General features: G+C 43.7%; 1 protein-coding gene across 5 annotated transcripts in view; it reads right to left on the reverse strand.

The window, feature by feature from the left end:
• Positions 1-20,769, reverse strand: part of MTUS2 (microtubule associated scaffold protein 2) — a 331,425-nt gene that overhangs the window by 27,923 nt on the left and 282,733 nt on the right. For 3 of the 5 annotated variants that reach the window (XM_076364310.1, XM_076364311.1, XM_076364312.1), the window contains one exon: positions 3,609-3,675. In XM_076364310.1, coding sequence (XP_076220425.1) covers positions 3,609-3,675 — 67 coding nt within the window. Of the gene's footprint in view, positions 1-3,608; positions 3,676-9,104; positions 9,301-9,674; positions 9,735-20,769 lie in introns of those variants that run through there. The other 2 variants (XM_076364313.1, XM_076364314.1) reach the window with 2 other exon arrangements.

A 20,769-nucleotide genomic window follows, 5' to 3' on the forward strand; every position in this document is an offset into this window, starting at 1 on the left:
ACTCTGCTCTTCCTCCTGACCCTTGGCCACAGATTCACAGACAAATCACAGCCACCTCACTCAGGTTAAGGGCCCTCTGACTGGGAGACATATCCAGGAGGAGGTGGCACACAGCCTTTGGCTTTCAAACTCTCCTGAACACAGCTAATACAAATTTTAAACTTGACATCTGATTAGCTTCAATTCATCTAGGTTTTTATGCATCTCCATACCTCCTCTCAACTTACTTCACATGTCATTTGTCTGACAGCAAAGGAGCAGGTAATTCTGACATTTAATTTCCATTAGTTTGAAGGGAAACAGCTGGTGTTCAAAACCTCTTTATTCCAGGAGTCTCAGTGTTGCAGCTGAAAAGTGCTTATATTTATAATTTATACAGATGGATGTCTTGAGTGTAGAATGATTGCTTGTCATGTTTTTCTAGCCTTGGTATTTCTAGCAAAATACATGAGAAAATCTTATTGCGTAAAATAACAAGTCCCTCAGTGCTTATAGAGGCCACATTCCTCCTCAGGGCCGGGAAGGGAGAAGCACTTTCCTATTTCACTGCATGCTGGTTTCGGACAAGGTGCGATACTTCACAGCAGTGCTGGTGGTAAAGGTTGGACAGTGTTATCCGAACCTAAATACTTTGCCTGGCTCCAGAAGGGTGCAGGTCTCCCTAGGCTGTTTTACACATCCTCCATCACTGTTATTGCTTCGGCAGTGGTTTTATTTACCAAAAGAAATTTCCTTAAAAATATATTCAGACTTTTCTGAACAGTGGATTATATCTCGCAGTTTCATTGCTTTGTATAGCAGAATCCTGCAGTTTCTGTTGAAGTTAACAAAGACTGTGTGCTTTCAAAACCAAGCACATTCAGCACCTAAATTATAATTCTGAATTAGAGCTATTGCCTAAACAGCTAAATGTTGGACACACTGCCTGTATCAACCCTGGCTAGTCCAGCCTTGTTTTACTGATTCATCCAGGCATTTGCACCAGTGAGTCTGACATGGTGAATTTACACATGAGAAATCAGGAGTTTCTGACCAACACCCATGCTGTTTAACTAGACTTGTTATTTTTAAATTAATGAGAGACTATTTATCAAAGTGACTGAGACAAGTCAGAACTACAACTCGGTTGTAGTCAAAATAACATGCTCTGTAGATGTTCCCTAAATTTCTTCATAGAATCATCTATGATTGCTGTTGTCAAATAAATGACTGTTTCATTTTTTACTTGCATAAAGCTTGGCAGAATATGTACAATATTGTACAACATACAGATTCATCTGATAGTGAGACCAAAATAACCCTCCAATAGCGCAGGTGGGCTGCATGTCTCCAGTAGCACCCACAGCCTCAGCTTGCACTGCTTTAGAGACAGAAAAAAACTGCACTGACGAGAACTGCTCTCATGCACATGGCGTTTGCCATTTCACCTTGTCCACAGATTTAAAACACTGGTTGTTTCACAAAATTTAATTTTATAATTTTCTTCCAAAGGAAAACAGACTGTCCAGCAATTTTTGACTTACACTAAAGAACATAAACATTCACCTTCCGTATGTATGGATACATACCAGGATTTGTACTGCTGATGAATTTTTTCACATCCTGCTGGAGTGCAATACCTCCACATGTTCATCTTTTTGTCCCTACTGGGAGTCCTTCTACCTGGGCATGTTGTGTCTCAGGGTTGTATGGAGAGGATTACCTCCAACAAGCAGGACAGATCACCAGCCACCCCGTCACTCCTAAACAGCCTCTGCTCAGCACCTTGGTGTCTCTCAGAGTGGTGGCTTGCTCAGGAAGAGGTGGCCTGTGATTGCTTCTCTCCAGTACACATTCCCACAGGACCACTGAGGAAAGGACTATCTCACACCATCTTGCCCCCCTCTGAGAAAGAAAGCACATACACATCTATGGCTAATCTCCCTTCTGAAGCAATACAGCTCAGCTGAGACCTCAGACTGCTTTTCTGGAGTATTTGGCGTTCTTACCAAAACTGTCTCCATGTACTTCATCAGGACTCAGTTTTGTGTGGAGGAGGTATCTATTGCTGCATACACAAGAGCAATGGCAAAGGCAGGCAGTGCAGTGATCTTCTGTTACTGAACATGCTGCTCTGTGACCCCCCAAACAGGCTGTCAGTTATATCCCTGGCAAAGTTTTCCAGCAGAACCACCAGTGATTTGTATTCGCTTCAGCTGTACAAACATGGTGTAAATGGAAGCAGAGCTCTTTATCTCCAGCACTGTAACTCTCTTTCCTTCCCATGTCACCGCCACTTGCAAAAGCACTCTTGAAAATGAGCAAAACCAACCCACTAGAAAGAGGTAGAGCTTTCAAATGAGAAGCGGGTATTCAATGGAGAGCTTCAGATGTGCCCTGCCTAAAGATTGCACCAGGGGCAACAAATCCTCTGTGAGAGCTGTGGAGATGCAGAGGACGGATGAAGGCAGGCATCAGGGAATAACTGGAAATGCTGTTTTGCTATTGCTGCAGTATCCTTTGGCCATAGGGGCAATAAGGCTCTCTATGAAACAATGATCAGCCAAAAAATTTCAGAGGGGCACAGCAGGGAGCACAAGCTGTTGGGCATCAGAAAAGGGCTGGGCTCAGCTTTTCTGCAGTGGGTTGTCATAGGCAAGGTGAGGACGAAGCACAGGGAGGATCTGCAGTTCTGCCCACCTCACGGGGGTTTGGCCTGAGCCCCCCTTTGCGAACCAAGTCACCCTCCCGCCACATGGCACAACCTCTGCTTAATGTGTAACCCAGCACCTAGGGTCCCATATGCAGGGAAAGCTGAGAGGTCCCCTCTGTTCACAGCTCCAGTCATCAGTGGTTCCACCACCTTTTAGTACTCAGGGTGTCCCCTGCCCCAATGGTCCTCCCTCCAGCCGCCCTTCCTCCTCTCCATTTGCCCTGGGGTAGATGAACCCAACATCACACCCGTTCTGGGGAGATTTAAGCCCAAAAGAACTCAGCCTGTTGGCTGAAGCCAGCACAAAAGCCCGTCTTCTCTCTCAAGAGTTGCAATGTCTTTACACCCTCCCTGTCTCTCCTGTCTAGATCAGAAACCAAACAGAAAAAGTGGTGCATGCAGATACACAGGGAATACACAGACCGAATGGGACACATTGCTTTTGCTGTCTTTCAACCAGGAAGAGACCTTAGAGATATTAATAAGCAAGTTCTGAGCTTGGTGTCTTTCAGTTTGTAGCTGAACTGCAAAACGTGCAAATGTACATAAGTAAGCGATGCATTCCCAGTCACCGTGCACCACTGTGGTCCCAAGTTCCCACTTCGCATCACGCTGTGCTTTCTCCTTGGCAGTGGTGGTACATAGTTTGAGAACAGAAGCTATGGATTCATGAAGAACCATTTGTCTAGTAAAGATGATGCACAACTAGCTCCAGTGTGTGTAGTGATGGACCCATCTCCACAACAAAGAGGTAAAATCACGGTTCCCTGCAAAGCCACAAAACCCCTTGCCACTGGGCTTCAGAAGACACTTTATCGCATGTACGCAGGTTCCCCAGGATCAGGTCACAGGGAATAACTGTTTTTGTGTAAAGTGAGAAAATCACTTTTGTTATCACTTTGCTTGGACTACTTACCAACTTCATCCCTGATCTTTGCAAGCTCGACTCCTAACTCCTTTATTTTCACAAGGGCATTTTCATTCTGTTTAAGGAAAAAGAAAAAGAAATATGTATAGTCCCCAGGTTTATCCCAGATAAGCACTTTCACGTGTTCATTTAGTAAAGCAGATTAGATTGACTCCTCAGATCTTTTTTTTTTTTTTTGGGGGGGAAGGGAATTATAAGGGACTCATTCAGTTTTTAAATCAAGCTTAGGAGCCACGACTCACTGGCTACAAATATCTTGTATCTATGAATACATGTACACACACTCACGTGCACAGGACAGCACGGGATACTCTATTTACTCCTATGTGTCTGAAAAGACATTTGTATTTTTCTATCATTTTGTGTTCAGTCTGTGTACCATTTATGGCTGGACTGCATCTACAAGATGGTTTTATTAATTCTGTTAAAACATTTTCATCTATTTATGCCTGCATTTAACCACTTCTAAACATAGTAATATGCTCACACAGTCAAATTTGCAGAGCAGATTACTGTATTTACATCATTCTAAGCATGGTGGGCATACCCATACAAACACCACTAATGGCCTGATGTTCATGCCTATCTCCACATTTATTTCTGGTATTTTCTTGTCTGTAAAGGACGAGAGCTCCTTCGGTTGGCCTTTCTCAAAAGAAAACTGAATACTTAAGGAATTAAAACAGATGAGCTGGCCAAAGGAAAATTAAAACGTATTTATGTTAACAATGCTAAGGTGTTATTACTGAAATGCAAGATATCTCATGAGTGCTGTGCAAACTGACAAAAAAAAGCCTCAGGAAAATCTGTTGGGCTTTGGTTTAGTACAATAAATCCCAGCATAATGGTTCAAGCGTAAGGACACTTTAAATTGAAATGTATCCTGAATCACATTAGGAAGAAGACAAAGGAATGTATCCTGCTGGGAAGATCACCAATGATTAGGAAATCTAGATCAGGCTACTATAAATATGTCCTAGGTTAGAAAAGGACAAGAATCTTTAAAGGACATTACAGAAAAATCATATCCAAGAGAAAAGGCAGTGTAGTAGCAAATGGAATTAAAAGGAGTCCTAGAAAGTAAATCTTTCAGTAATAAGCAAGCAAGGCTAATAAAAATCAGGGCACAGAAAGGATTAGTTTGACAGCAGGATATATAGCAGATAGGATAGCAAATTAGTTCTGTCTTACCAAAATGAAAGTGGAAAAAAAAAGATTTCAGAGCTTAATGTTTCTGTTTATTTTTCCTGCATCTAATTTTCAACTCTGTTAAGAGAAATAACACAACAGCTTTATTTTTTGTAATACCAGGAAATTGGAATCTGGAATTTAAATGAATCCTTTACACACTGCCCTTTTGGGATGATTTCTACCAGTTCCAAGGGACAAACTTTCCGGAAAGTTTCGCTGTAAACTGAGCGATTGGCTGAGCTGATTCGAGAACCTCGAGTGCCTGAGGAGACCCAGGCTATGCAGGCATCTTTCTTACTCAGTTATGGGAAGAAGCCAGGCACACAAGGCTGGGCTCCTCCAAACAGCCAGCTCCATACACTGCTGAGTAATGCACAGGGGTTGTGTGCCAGGACTGCAGAGTCCGCAGTCCTGACTGACTGCATTAGGCTCAGAATAAGACGGAGTGGAGTTCTGTTGTTGGGTTTTTGTTGGTGGTGGTGGGTTTTTTTTTTTAATTATAAAAAAGCTATGAAGAAATAAAAAGGTCTGGATAAATATAGCCTGGTATGCTAAAAAAACATAGCCCTTCACACAGATTCCCAAACCAGTGGTCTGACAGAGATAAGGTTTCCCCTTTTGGAGAACATCACTGCATCTGCCCATACCGTCTGTTGAACTCACTGGAGTAATTTTAAGAAGTGTTCTTGACAGATTGCCAGAACTGGTGCCCTTGAAGGCGTGTGCACAGGGATATACTGGATATGGGACTTGCAGACGGGAAGAACCCACTCAAATTACCAGCTCCCACCATTTGAAACAAAAGCCATTTAAAGCAAGGAAGCTCTGTACAAACCATTGCCAGCACCTACAGATAAGCAGAACTCAGTGGGATTGTTACTATTCTACCTAACATGAAGAAAACGAAAAGCAAGTAACAAAATGATATCCTAGGAAAAAAAAAAGTTGTTAAAATTTTGATCCCCCATAAGAGATAATACAGACTGCTTTTTTTACATTATGTTTTATCTTAGACAAGGTTTGTCCTACCCTTGAGGACACTTGGTGATGAGACCCTCCCCAAAAGAGTGGAGAATTGCCATGGTGCCAGCTTAAAAATGCTATCCCATAAGTCAAGCTCCAGCATGGACACCACCCCACCAGGACAGTGGACCTCCTGGCTGCCTTCCACCACACTGGGGCTGTGGTTTCCAGAGCAGCCTCCGGGGCTATCTCGAGCAGCCGGTGTTGGCACAGCTCAGGTGCCTTCGCTGTCATGTGCCTGCCGCGCCAATACTTCTTGCATTGTACTTTACTTTGGTTAGAGTTTTCTGACTGCTCTTCTGGACCTCACATTTATGTTTCCTGGGAGGTTAGATGTGCAAGGGTTGCCCTCAGTGCCAAGGTCTCAAGTAGTCCCTCTTTCTCAGAGGGTTCTTCTAGAGAGCAATGCCACATGAGTCCTTATCTTCCTCTTATGCAAGAGAGATAAGGTGTAGTTTTGGCTAATCATTGTATCAGCCCCATGGTCTCCTGGATGCGCAGTGAACTTACAAATCTCGGACATTTTCTGTTACTGTAACCTGCTTTGTCAGTGTAACATGATAGGTTTGGACTGCATGTGTTCCTGCGACCAGTGTAAACACGACATTAATACAAACCGAAAAAGCCTCTCCTTGTTATCATCAATGTGGCTCTGCAGATAACCAGCACTTCAGTGTCAGTGCAGCCGGGGAACTGGGAATGCCAGCACTTAGGAAACCAAATGCTACAGTAGAGCAAAACTGTATCTGACATGAGAATGTAAAGCTATCAGGTCCAATGCTGAGATTCATATAGGTCCAATGTCAAAACATCAAAGCAATTAGAAAATTCAGAAGCACGTGAGGAAAAATCTGCCAAAACAAATGTGTAAGAAACCAAATTAATGGGATATCCCATTGAATTAATCAATCTTCATTAATATTTATCTCAACAAAGTATTTGAAAGAGAAGACAGAGTAAGCAGCAACCTTTGCTGCCCTCCCAAGAGTTTTCTGTCTAACAGGCTCAGCGTATCAAAGGAGCTTTGCAGGCGCCCTTCACTAGGCACCGGCTGGAATCAAGCCCTTGAGGGTGACTGACTAAGGGCGAAATCCAACTTAGGTTTAAAAAGGCTCAGTGACCATACTAGTGACACAGCCATTTCCAGTGGGTGAAAAGGTCACAGACACTGTAAAGAGGTTGTGCAAATATCCAGCATTTCAGTGTGGCAGTTAAATGGTGAGGGAGAAAAAAATTGCTTCGATGTGATTTGCGATTAATTTTTTCTGGCCAAAATGTGAAACCAAAACAGTGGGTTTTGTACAAATTAAAAGGTTGCATTTATTTTTCAGGTACTTTTAATGAATGATGGATTTCATTATTGCCTGGAAAACTGATGAGAATGGTCTTCCATTGGCTGCATCCCAAAAAATGAATCTGGTACTTAAGTACTTTCATAAAATAAAATTACAATCATGATGGAGATGAAGGAAACCACCTTCCTCATACCTGTACTCTACAACACAATGGTTAAGTCTTGTATCTGGAATATGTCCCATCTCCTCAGACAGAACGAAAAATAGAATAGAACAGGTAGAATGATATGTTTGCTCTGTGCTTAAACTACTGCTCTGTTGAATGGAAGACACAGCAGCGACTCTTTTTCCTATCATCAGCTTTATAACATGCAGACCTCCCAATACTTCTCCCGTGAAAGGCTCAATGTCGGACTGCATTTCAGCAAGTAAAACAGGCACTGAAAATGGCACTTATGTATTTTCCATTGGTGCAACATCCAAGCAGCTCCAGAACCACCAGCAGGTAGGCAGAGAGGTAGGAAGGAAGAAGGAATTCATCCAATTAAGTAACAGTGGCCAAAACTTAGCAGTGTAGTTCAGAAAAAAATCTGCAAGATTTAGGTATAACTGCATGTGAGGATCTGGAGAAATAACTTGGCAAAAGATGCCATGATACAGGCCTGAGGATGGGCAAGATGCTGATGTTGTCCAAACAGACTAAGGGAAGTAGTGATGAAGGCTTGCGGGGAGAGGAAAGGCTCTGCTTTAGATGCATGGAGCTTCAGCCAGCAGTTAGACATCCTCGAGGAGACATCGTCAGGGAGACAGGTGAAGATTTTACTTTGGACCAGGAATAATTGTGGGATGGGGAGGCAGAGTTGAGGTTTGCCTTAGAGTATCTCTCTTCTGAGAACTGCAAACTACCTGAGAGATACTAATTCATTAGAAATGCTAATTAATTAAACCTCCAGGTACTTTTAACAATAGGTAAGCAATAGTAGATCTGCTGCACAAATGGGTCAGATCAGGCAAGGAACATCAGAAAATTGCCCAGACCCACATAGGAAGTCAACTGCACTAGGAAGTAAACATGGGAGCCTGGAGTTACCTCCCCAAATCGACATGTCTCTCCTCCCTGCCAGCCTACATGCTTGCTTATATTCTGAGGTCCAAATATATGTACATTATCTCCATGCACACTTCCCAGTTCTCTACAATACCTCTTAAAAATATGTACTGCACACAGATGCTCTGTAGCACTTGTTATTAAAACTGCTCCTTCAGAAAAGCTTTTCTGTATCCAATGCTTTCAAAATATTAAGAAAAACCCTGACCTGCAAATGGTGCTTAGTCACTGTTGTGCTTTATTCAGAGTTTCCTGGGGCAAGGCCTTTTATTATCTTTGGAAAGAGAAGCATATACATTGGGAATTCTCTTGTACCAATAAATATTTCAGATGATACTTGCAGAAGCAACAACTGAATCCCACTGCAGCTGATGTTCAAAATGATCTACAGTCTTCCTTCAAAAAAGAGGTGTTTTAACACTGCTGTTTCAATCATGCTGGTTGTCAGGTAATTCTCCCTCATAATACTCTTTAGGTTAAAGTTTACAAGCACCTAGATATCCCCCAGTGACTGTACTTTAACAGGTTTTATATTAAACATTTTTTCTTAACCTGGTTAGCAGCATATCTCAAGCTATATTTGAACGTATTATTAGGTAAATGGGAGACACAGCTTTTCATTAGACTGAGTATATGAATATTTTAAAGAGCCAAACTCTAACAAAACATACTGCACAAGCATGTGTTTCTGCCAAGATATTTTCTATTAAGCAAATTAAATGCATATGTTCATTCTCTCCCTCTTCCGTACATACTTAAAATCCAGGCAAATTTCCAGAAGAACAGCATGAAAAGCTATGTGTTAGAAATGTCCCACAACTTCTCTCCCACATGCTATTCTCCTGCTACCTGTAGCTATGTACTTACCTCTGCACTGATGTTTGATACGCGACCCATTTGCTTGGTTTAGATTCACCCTGACATAAGAAAACATGTAGTTTTGCCTTGTTTCACTTCTCCTAGATTGGAGGATCAATCCTCCATCAGACAGGAGGAACATTAGAGAGGTAAAACCTTAGGACAGCTAGAGGTTGAATAATCTCTCTTCAGACTTTAAAACTCCGTGCAAGTTTCCTTTGTAACTTGTACTCCACAGGATTATAAAAATGTATGAAAAGCGTAGCAAGAAATCAAGCCGGCTGTTACTACAGGAGATGCCAGTGGTCCCTCCTTGTTTCACGAAAATCCAACCCTCGCATTTAGACTGCAGGGTAGAATTATGTAAGGCACTGCAGTGCATGTGAAAGCCACAGCTAGACTTGTCCCTAGTGAACGAGGGTTCAGCACGCTGTAAGTAAGACGAGCACCGCTCCCCGCTCCGCCACCCCGGGATGCGCGCACACCGCCGACGCCAGCTAGAAGCAGCAGCACAGGCTCAATCACGGTATCGGCTGCCTTCCTGCCCTTTCCCTAAAGGATAAAAAGAGGCAAAAGTACCGTCTCGTCCTCGCACCGAGCGCGGGAAAAACACTTGGAGCAGCATTTGCCCATCCTGGCAGGACCGCGACCAGCCGGACCGCCACCCGCCGGACTGCCACCAGCCTCTCCCGGAGCCAGAGGCTGAGTCCCGGGCGACGCCACTATCAAAAAGGGATGTCGTGCCCCCGCACGCCGAGGCCGGCCGGGGCTGGGCGCGGTCCCCTCGGCTACCTGATGCCTCCCGGGGCGCCGGGGGATGCCCGCGGCGCGGTGCGGCGCCGGGGCCGGGGCCGGGGGGCGCGGAGCCGGGAGCGGGGAAGGGAGAGTGGCTCGCCGGCGGCTGCCTGCGGCTGGGGCTAAGGCAGATCAGCGGGCGCGGAGCAGCAGAGCAGTCGCCGCTTTCGCCCCCCGCGGAGGGCTGCCCGCTCCCCTCCCTGCCCGCGCACCGATGCTCTCCGGCTTGCTCAGGCCTCTCCCGAAAAAAGGGGTCCGACCGCTCCCGCCGGCAAACGCTTGCCCAGAGCAGGGCACGTCCAGCAGCGCCATCGCAGGAACGTGTCGGGGCGAGGGACGGCAGGGAAAGGTTTTGAAACTTCGCAGGGGAAGCCCCAAACGCGCTGAAATCCGAGAGCGAGCCTCGGCTCTCCGCGGGAGGCGGCTCTGGCCGATTCTCATCTTCATGCCGCATTCACAGCCATTGATCACTGTAGTTCCCGTCCTCCGCAACCACTTGCACGTCGCCTTTAACCCGAACGCCTCCCGGCTCGCTGCCGGCGCGGCTGCTCGCCCGCACCGGTCCCAAATTCGCCCCAGGGCGTGAGACGAGCGGTGCGGCTGCGATGCCCCTGGACGGCGGTTCTGCCGCGCCGGAGCCCTCCCCGGCTGCCATGCGGGGTCTGCGGCTGGCCGCAGCTGCTCCGCGGCTCTGCGCGGCTCTGCGCGGCGCTGCCGGCGCATCCCCGCGGCGAGCGCACCGCTGCGCGGCCCCGGCGCGGGGGACGGGCGCGGGCGCTGCCTGCCAGCGGGGCGGGACGGGACGGGACGGGGGGACCGGGACCCGCTCCGAGCCGTCTGCTTTCCCCCGAGTGATTTTCAGGTCGTGTCGCACCAGCCGGCGACTCCGGCTGCCGGTTCGTCTGCAGGCCGTAAGGGGTGTCCCCCCGCTCCCGGGTGTCCCCCACCCTCCCGAGTCGCTCTCGTCTCCCAACAAGGACTTTTCCTGAAGTCCTTTATTTAAATCCCGAGGAAGATCACTACCCTCTGGACCTCGGTGACTGCTTGTGATTGCGAAAGCGCAGACCTCTGCAATGTACCTGGAGGCTTTTGCAATCCTCGAGGGGTGGGGTATTTTTTTGGCCATGTATATAAGTATACCCACCACATAAGCTAACTCTAACTCTAACCCTAACCTGCATGTGTACATATACGTGGTGTATATGCCCGCTCTGTACACGTGTGCCCACTGGGAATGCGATTTCTTGGTTGGACCCGGGGCATGGAGCTGCAGCAGCCTCACCTCTCCTGGGCTGTCGCCTCCGGCATGATACATTTTCCTCTAACAACTTACATGAAAGACAGCGCTGGGAAGAGGCAAGACAGTCCAATGACATACTTACACCCAAGGTGGTATTTGTGCTGCAAATGCCTACACTGTTTAAACTTGAAAAGCCTTATTTTCCTGAAAGCCAAATCACTACCAAACATAGAGAAAAACTACATTGCCCTTAATGCTGAACAGCTCTGCCTTCTGGTAGGAAAGATGTAATGCTCAGATCTGTGCCTCTCTGGGTAGGCATTTTTGTTTAACTGCATTTTCTACTGTGACTGGTGATGCATAAGTGATTTGGAAAATAGTAGGAACCAACAAGAATCTCCAGCAAAACTCTGTGTTAAATCACATTTAAATACTCAGGTAACTTCCTGGTTTGTGTCAGCTTCTTATTCCCTGCTCTTCCTCAGCCCAGCCAGGACTTTAAATAAGGTTTCAGAATACCACGGACAAGTAATTTAAAAAACAAAACAAAACAAAACACCAAAACCAGAAAAAAACCCTAACCAAATTAAAAATCTCACTCAACATACATGTGTTTTAACACACGCGTTCAAGATCTAACTTTTCTTTACAGCATGTGAAAATTAATTTGGTTGGCTACTGAACAGCTACAGAGTGGAGGTAAAAAGAGACTTCCATGCACGGTGAAATCATTTCATCCTCACTGTAGGAACTTCTGTTTTGCCACACAACCTGAAATCCGTGATTTGGATCTTTTACAGTCTAAATCCTGACTGGAAACATTTTAACTGCCATAGAAAAATAATAATAATATTCCCACTTCTAGACAAATTACCACAGCCATTTCTCTGAGCTGGCCATTAGAACTACAGTATTTAGATCAACAACATGTCTGACTATCAGGCAAGGGAAATAAAAACCTGCCATTATTCCTTTTGTTATGCTTTTGAAGTGAAGCACCCATCTTCTTCAGTCACTTCATTAATAATGGTAGATTTGCTGTTTGTGTGTGGTGATAAATCTAAGCTAGCCAGGTCTATGCACCACTTTAGTACCACTTAAGCACTAAATTGGAAATTAAAATATTTAAGTGGAACTTAAATTAAGCAGAAGCCATGTGTCCTTCTGGCAAGGGTGAATTGGGCCCCCAGAAGCTGATTTTACTTGGGATGCAGCACTGATAAGGGATAAGGACACAATGGGAGAGCTGTTGGGCTCTTTGGTCAGCTTAGGTCCTTTTGGAGAAAGTGAGCCCAAACTCATTCAGTTTAAGCCTCATCTTGCACGTCAAGGTGTGTAGCATCAAGGTGAGAAAAGACCCAAGCTGAGAAAGCAAAAGGAAAATGGAAACTATTTTAAAGAGCAGTTCCTCAGTCAAATGCACAAAACAGGAGGATGAAGAAAGGAGAATTCAGGAGGGGTCTTTGTGGTGGGAGCATGCTCCAGGTTGGAGGTACGTTACTATGTGGAGGACTTTGAACACACACTTGAAGGCATCAATACCTATGGAATTAAGGATATAGAAACGGAAATGAGCATAACTGAGACAGGAGCAAAAAGCTTAGCAAAGCAGGCACATCATGGGAGAGCACAACTCCTATACCCAAATTCTATGAGAAATGGTACTTTAAACAGCAGGTTCAGACCAAGGTTTTAAATTATCAACTCTTTTTTTCATTTTAAAATGCTAGAGTCAACTGCCCGATTTCAGTGGCATGTGGCACTTGGGTCAAACACAAATAAAAAAAGAAAAGCGTCAAGCACAACAAAGCACCAAAGGCAGATGGATCCATCCCAGTGCAGACTGCTGCCTTCTTACACCAAAAGAGCTGATATTTTCAGATGAGGGTAATATGTAACTCCCACCTCTTGGGGACCAAGTGACTTCAGATATGGTTATGGTGCCAACCATAACATTGCTCAGGCTGGGAAAGATGGGGAGTCTCTGAAGAAGTGTTAAGCAGGGAGGAGCTGTTTGTGGGAAGATGGTAAGGAGTTGTAGTAAATGGAACTACTGGGCTGAGCAAAGATAATTAATGGAGCTGTTCAAAGATCAGTCCTTGGGGCAAATTATGTTCACTTATGATCTTGGCCAAAAATTAGGGAAGTGCTAATGAGATTCTGGGGTGCACTGTCCCTCAAGGGGAGAGTCAAAACACCATGCTTGTCAAACTGGATTATATTTAGGGCTATAGTAGTGGACATGAGAAGAAACATAAAATACTGGGAAGTCCAAGGTCAGAATCATAGGGACAAATAACAGGAATTTCAAGTAGAAGATGGAGACCCATCAGCTGAAAAAAACAGCAAAAGAGAGTGGTGCTTATTCAGTCATAGGATGACTAAGAACTATATCTATGGTACAGCTCTGAATAAAGCAAATACAACCTTAGGCTGTAGGCAAGATAGAAGAGGGAAGTTTAAATGCTTTATGGAAAGCCCCAGAGAGATCTCACCTGGAACCTCACACAGTTCTGGTAACCCATGTTTTGGGGATATCAGTTCTGCCTAGGGAATATATAGCCTATATCACTGGAGGGGTGCCATGTAAGTACACATCTGCTTCTGCCTAAGAAAACAACAGTAAAGTCGAAAAATGATAGCTTTCTATAAATACGTCAGGGAGGAGAACACTAGGAGAGGGTGAAGTACTTCAAAGTAAAAAGATATATTTTATATAAGAATAAAAAGGTGTGAACCTGGAAATACGTATCTTTCCATCACAAGAGGTTCTGAAACAGTCCTCTGGTAGGAACTGAGGAAAAGATAATTACTTTTAAATTGAAATTTGATAATTTTACGGAAGAGGTTATGGGATTTGGTTGTTGGCAAGCAGAAGGGGCTGGATTTGATGACCTAGGATGAACTATGCTAATGTGGTGTTCCTATCCATGCAATACTGCTTGTTGGTGCATTGTCACCAATATATTGCTGCACATCTTGTTGATGCTCCACACCCGACATGTGAGTGTGCCTCTGCCAAACTACTACTACTACTACTGGAGCTCTGTCCCAGCAGATCTGATTCATATTGCCCTTCAAGGCAGAAAGGAGAGGTCTGTGGATAAGACAGAGACACACATAAGTTGTACCTTTGCTTCCTTATTGGAAACAGAAAATACAGGTAAGTCCCACAGAAAGAGGTGTTCCTTGTTATGTATAGGATTAGCAACAGGGATAAGAAGAACAAAGGCTGTTAAAATTAGATTTTAAAACTTCGAAACAGTTGCACTCAACACGCGACTTAACAGGATATGTTTTACAAGGTGCTGAATACTCCAACATTTATTGACTTCAGTGGAAACAAGATGTAGTTAGCACCTCAAAGGGCAAAGCTCCTCGGTAGTTAAAGCTCAAGGAGGACATCTACATTTTCTTAAAGGGGAGTTACTTAGTCTATAAGCAACCTGTTCTACTAGTAAAGAGGCATCATGGGCATTAATTTTTTCCTACACTGACAGAATCAATGCTTTCCTCCACAATGGGCATAATACAATTCCTATTTACTGTTCAAGCAATTCCAATATTTTACATCTATCCAAACTAAATTGGGAGAGGTAAGGTTTAATTAGCCTTTTTTATAATTTACTAAGGTCTCCAAATGGAGCACATTATTCTCTTTAACTCCATGTTAAAGAGAACTCTATGTATCAGTGCATAGACTTTGTTATATAGAGGATAAACATAATAATAAATAAATCATTTCATTGGGATTCTAAACATATATTCTAACATGTATAAGCAGGTTTGGATTCTTAACCATTAGTATCTGATGTTTCTCTATTTTATGGAGGTTGGCTACCCTTCTTAGGGGAGACAGTGCTTCCCCTGGATTTCCACAGTGCTGGTCTGCAAAGGTTTGGCAAGTAACGTTTGCTGTGAAGATGGAGATCTAGGGAGGAAAACAAGAGAATGAAAAACAGAGGCAAAGTCTTGGGAAAGCTCTGGGCGATAAAGGTAATAACACTGTACTATGTGTGTCACTGAGCAGGAGAACCCTTAAGTGAACTGCATATTATTAATCTTTTATGAAACACTGAAAATGCTTGCTGAGAGGCATAGCATGCAAAGTATGTCAAACAAATATTTAACTTACGCTGAATAGGTAACAGTCTGAGGGCAAGAGCAGCAAAAGACAGTACAGGGAACCTCAGGGGACACAAATTTGTTTGCAAGAGGACTGCCAGCTCTGGGAATAAGTTGATAGGACAGTATCAGTGGTTATGGCAATAAACTAGAAGAAAGCTGAAGGAGACAGTGGTTAGAAGCGAGGAACAAGAAGACTGAAGACAACATCATAGGGATATAGAGAGGGATAACGGGGAGAGAAGGCTGAGGTGGGGCATACCACAAGTTGAAAAACTGCTTCACCTGGTAAAGAAATGAAAGCATGGATTCAAAGAAGAGAGGAAACAGAGGAGAAAGGAAAAATTGTTCTGAAGATGGCGCTTCAGAGGACAAAGGGCTATGCAGTGGAGAGGGGAGACAGGGAACAGGAGACTGCAGGAATGAGGAGATAAGGAGAGACGTGAAAGTCAGATTCAGATGACCTGGTGCATAACCGAGACAGTGCAACTTCTGTGATGTCTCAGCTCTAGAGGGTGACGGACAAGTCAGGCTATCGGCAACTGCTGCCTCCTGGCATTCTCTGCAGTCAACAGCGAGAGGCGATCGTGACACCGACATTAAGCACCTCCAAAGGATGATGTGAGGAAAAGCCTGGTGCGGCATTCAGCGAGGGCCAGGGTTTTGTCTAAGGCAGTGCCGAGGTAGGGTAGAACAAAGGTATTCCGGTAATGCATTTTGAACGGGAGGCTCAGAAGATGATTGAGTGGCATGCCACAAATTATCATTCATGACAAAGGTGGGAGAGCAAGGCAGGGAGAAGGACATCCAGCACTGCCTATGCAATTACCGCAACCTATTTCCCTGCACGTACTCTTTTCAAACACTGTTAGCTGTATTTTTTGTGACAGAACATGCAGGTGGACTTCCTCAGAATTTTGGTATCTACAAGAGAGAAGTTGAGTATACTGTCAGAATTGCAGACAACCAGGGAGACTGAATTTATTTTTCAATAAGTCAAGCATGGGCCTTAAAGCCTGCAATCCATTGCTAAAGGTATTATCAGTATTGCCAATTTTTCAATGTCTGCAAGCAGTGTGATTTGGAAACAGTCTCAACTAGTCCTAAATTCTCTTTCCAAGTTTCGCTTATTGAAAGTGCTAGTCACATTGTATTTCTGTGACAGCTTGAAACCAATAAAGGTGAGTGCTGCTGTCAAAGGAAATGATTTCATCTTCCCCTCTCCTGGTCACTTGTTTTGTCCCTGTTTCCTTCCTTACAGTCACACAAGTGTTTGGGCAGTGAATCAGACTGGGATTAAAACTAAACCAGGGAGAAAGTGGCAAATTTGGGGAGAGCCGACCTCCCTAGCGCAGGGCCAGCTTCCCCAGGTCAAATGTGTTTGTGGAGTTTGCATGGCAAAACTCCACACTCTGCTGCCAGCTGGGAGGAGAGTCCTGTCACAAGCCCCTGAACCCTTAATCTTGTCAGACTAAAAGCCACAGTAGCCCAAGGAAATGAGAAAAGCAAATACATTCACTATTACATTTCATCTTCCTTGTTGGAGGTGCATTACAAATTTTCTCTGAGGCAGCCCGGTTGTTAGGAACACGGTTCTCCACATTGGTCTTTAGACATACACATGTAATACATTATTTTCCAGGTCAGGTCTGTTATTTTTATTCCTACCTAACTTAAAAAAAAATTCAGAAAATGTAATATAGTGATTTGGGGATTTCTGAAGATACGAGCAGTCAATCATGAGTTTCAGCTAGATGGTTCAGCTAGAGCTGAAGGTCATGCCAGATGTCCCCGGAATGGCAATTTCCCTTGGATTTACAGTAAGGTTTCACATTTGTGTATTACTCAGTACCACGAGGTTTTAATGATCCTCGGGCAACTTACATGGAAGCAAACATTTTTAATATAGTTTTTCAATGATACAATTACACTATTGTGTATCTGAAAGAATAGAATATTTACTCTAGAATTTAACAAATTAGCACGGACTGCATGCTCTCTGTTTCTCAAGTGAGAGAGCCCAGTCAGCTGACTCCATTTTTAATTCAGTTCTCATATGAAAAGAATGTGAGGATTTAAACAGAATTCCTTCAGACTTTTGTTATTTCTGCTAGTGTAGCCTTACATTTATTTTTATGTCAGTAGTGTGTAAGGCCATGGATTAAAATGCACTAGAGAACAATACTTTATTACTATGTTTTCTAGTTCTTGATGTCTTGAACGGTACAAAGTAAGCATTTGCAGTGAATTCCAAATTAACTAGCTCTTGCTGACAAGGAATTCGTGTTTCCTCATATGAAACATCATTTATACACCAAGATCACAAGAAACTAAAACAAATGCATGTTTTCATTGAACTCCTCACCTGCCCTCTGCCCAGGAATACATCCCCCCCAGGGTTATTTCTAAATTCCAAACCTCTGAGTATCTGGAAGCAGATGGCCATTTTCTTAAATCAACTTTGTAGAGAATGTTCCTTTCTTCTCCCAACAAACAGGGAATCTCCTCTCCTCTCTTCCACTTCTGAGTTATTCTGGCCCAAAGCCAAGGACAACTTCAAGCTGCTGTATTTTGAGGCCAAGCAGAGCAAGGGACAAGTGCTGACATCCTGTGACAGCAATGTCAGTGGCAAAAAATTCCAGTGGCTTCACATGGACCAAGGTTTCTCCTATTGGGAAGATTCCCAGTGCTCTGCTGAGAGGAATAGCACATACTCCTATTAATGAGAATCCAATCCATCAGTTGTGGGTTTGGGACGTTTTTATACAAAGAAAACCTAACTCAGATGATTTTTAGAACTCATTTTAAAAATGCATCATTTATACTAATTTCTCTGTCTTCAGCATCTGTGTAGTTAGAGCTGGCTTTAAGAAGAAATCATAATAAACAGTTCTCAAATCATTACATTAAAAAACCCACCACCTTCTGAAATTATTTCTCTAATGTGTGAGAAGTGGTTGTAGGAAGCAGTATTTGAATCAGATCTCAGGGGTGAGAGCAAGGCCAGGGAATTCCAGGAGACTGCAGCTGAAAGCTTTTAGAGTTCATTTCTGGAACCAGAGAGCTCAGACCTGAAGGGGAGGTAAGCGAGAGACAGTCTGTGTTTTGGGTATCTGATTCAAAAGCATAGCTACATGCTTTTGGATAGCTGTGAGGACACAGAAAGAATATCAAGTGGATATACTTTCCACTTGAAAGGATAGCAAAAATAAATGTCAAAGTCATTGTAACACAATAATTACCATGTGGATATGTCTTCGAGTCACGGTCCATCTAATCCAGATCCTGCATCTAGCAGTGATTATTGCCAGAAACTTCAGAAGAAGGTGCAAGAAGCCCTGCATTAGGGAGTGTGATGAAAAGCTGTTCTGCATGGAGATCTCGTCTTAATATCCATCTGAAAAAGGCTTCTGACCTTAAAATAGGTGTCTGCCCTGTAACACTCATTGCATCACCAAATGTTATACGTCCAGATATTCTTGTTGCCAACAGACCTTTGTAGAATTTAAGGACAAAGGGATGATTCAATCAAATAACATGATCTTCATATCACAGGACATTATATTTTATGCAGTTACTGTTCTGTACCTGTATTTGATGAAAGCATCCCCTCTACAAAGGCATCCGGCGGTGAACTGCAGACATGACGATGTGGAGCTGCTTCCTCTTCTCACAGTGGTTTGTTCTAATAACTGATCACCTCTACCGCTAAGTCTGTGCTTCCTTCATGTGTTGAAGGTGCAAAGCTCCTGCTTCCAGCCAGTGGTTTCTGCTAAACCTTCTCCTGCTGGAGGAAAGAGCCTTCTGGTACACAGCAGTATCTTCTTATGGTGATTATTCTGCTCTGGACTCAAGCCACTTTGTCCTTTTTTACAAAGAAAATCAATTGTGCTCTGCAGTCTCTCACAGCAAAGGATTTTTCCAGCCCTCGCAGTTGCCTATTGCTCTTCTCTGTTTCCTCCCCACTTTTTCATTGTTTCCTGAAGAAGTGTGCTAATATGCATAATGCTAAATGCCACATTCTAGTACCAGTCTCCCCAGTGCTTAGTGTCCAGGTGTTATCACCCTCTTACTCCTACTTGCTACGTCTCTGCTTATTCACCCAAAGATCTTGACTGTTTTGCGTAACACATGTTCACAGTAGGAGCTCACACTGATTTGCTCTGACACCAGAAACTCTAATTACTCTTGGAGTTACTCCTTCCCAGCTGACACCCAGACTACAGTTCTGTAGGCATGACCTGTATTCTGCATTTGTGTTTATTCATTAACATCTAGTTGCATTACAACATATTTTGTTTGAATGGGCCCAGCTCACTTCATGATCTAAATCACCCCATACTACTGCCAGGTCCAAATACCCTCTCTGAGCCAGGCTCTCCATGCAGTTAGTATCAGCCAGTTATGGGATGGTGGGGGTGAAGGGATGAAGTCTTGGGCTTTGCTTTGCACTGAGGCAAATCAGGATTGTACTGAAAGACAGCTCCAGGCAGAGCTGGTTTCAGCCTGGCTTTGCTGCATCCATCACTCATCAAAAATGAATCAGTGGGAATGTGAGCATTGCTGGTTTTATATGCTCAAAAGTGTAGGTAGCTCACAGTCCACAAATCAAGTATGTGGCTACCTAGCTGCTAAAATCTGTAACCACAATCCACATGGAATGCAATGGGGATATGAAATTGCACCTGCAAAATTGAAGATCAAATCAGAACTTCACTAATAAAGTGCTCCTTTTCTGTCAGCATGTCTATATGAGAGATTTTTGCAGATGTGGCACACAGTCTTGAAAGGCTTAAAGGTGGGAATTGTAGTCATAGTCTATCTGTATTTTCAAGCCTTGTTTTGCAACCTCACATCTGCCAGGAATTTTCATCAACAGGGAAAGTTCTGCTATATTGCTGCAAAATCCCTCTTCTGCATCAGCTCAGAATGCATCTGCTGATGGATCTACACAAGAAGACTTACGATATTTACACTCTCACCCCCTGGGACTGCAGCAGTAATTTTGGAAAGACAGAGTTACATCAGCAGAACTTTCTAGCTTAGGAATATGCAGTGGCGAGGGAACACAGTAAATAATCTTCTGAAGTCTTTCTGCAAATGACATTTAAAAATGCCTTTGAGGCAGGGGAGAGAAGACAGAACATTTTTTTTTAGTGCGCATAAAACTCAGTAACTTCCAGTACTTAATTTTAACTAAAGATAGGCGAAATGCTGTTTTACGTGCAACAGAAGATTCCCAAGACTATGGGAAAGAAGTTCAAACATTATAGTCATATGCATGGCACCTACACAAATATATGGCATATATTCAACTGTTCCATGCTTATTTCTAAATTAATCCTTGTAATGTATTTAGCCATTGCTTTGAGTATGTTATGCTCCTTTGTAATATGTTTCCTTTTAAAAATACCAGTTAGCAAAAGGTGAAAGCAAAAAAATCAGGCCAAAGATCTGGAAGCTTGTGCCAAACCTAGAGGTGATCTCTGTTTCTTTACAGTCAGAGCAGGAAGA

Source organism: Aptenodytes patagonicus, chromosome 1 (genome assembly GCF_965638725.1).
Source record: "Aptenodytes patagonicus chromosome 1, bAptPat1.pri.cur, whole genome shotgun sequence".
In the NCBI taxonomy this organism is placed as follows: domain Eukaryota; kingdom Metazoa; phylum Chordata; class Aves; order Sphenisciformes; family Spheniscidae; genus Aptenodytes; species Aptenodytes patagonicus.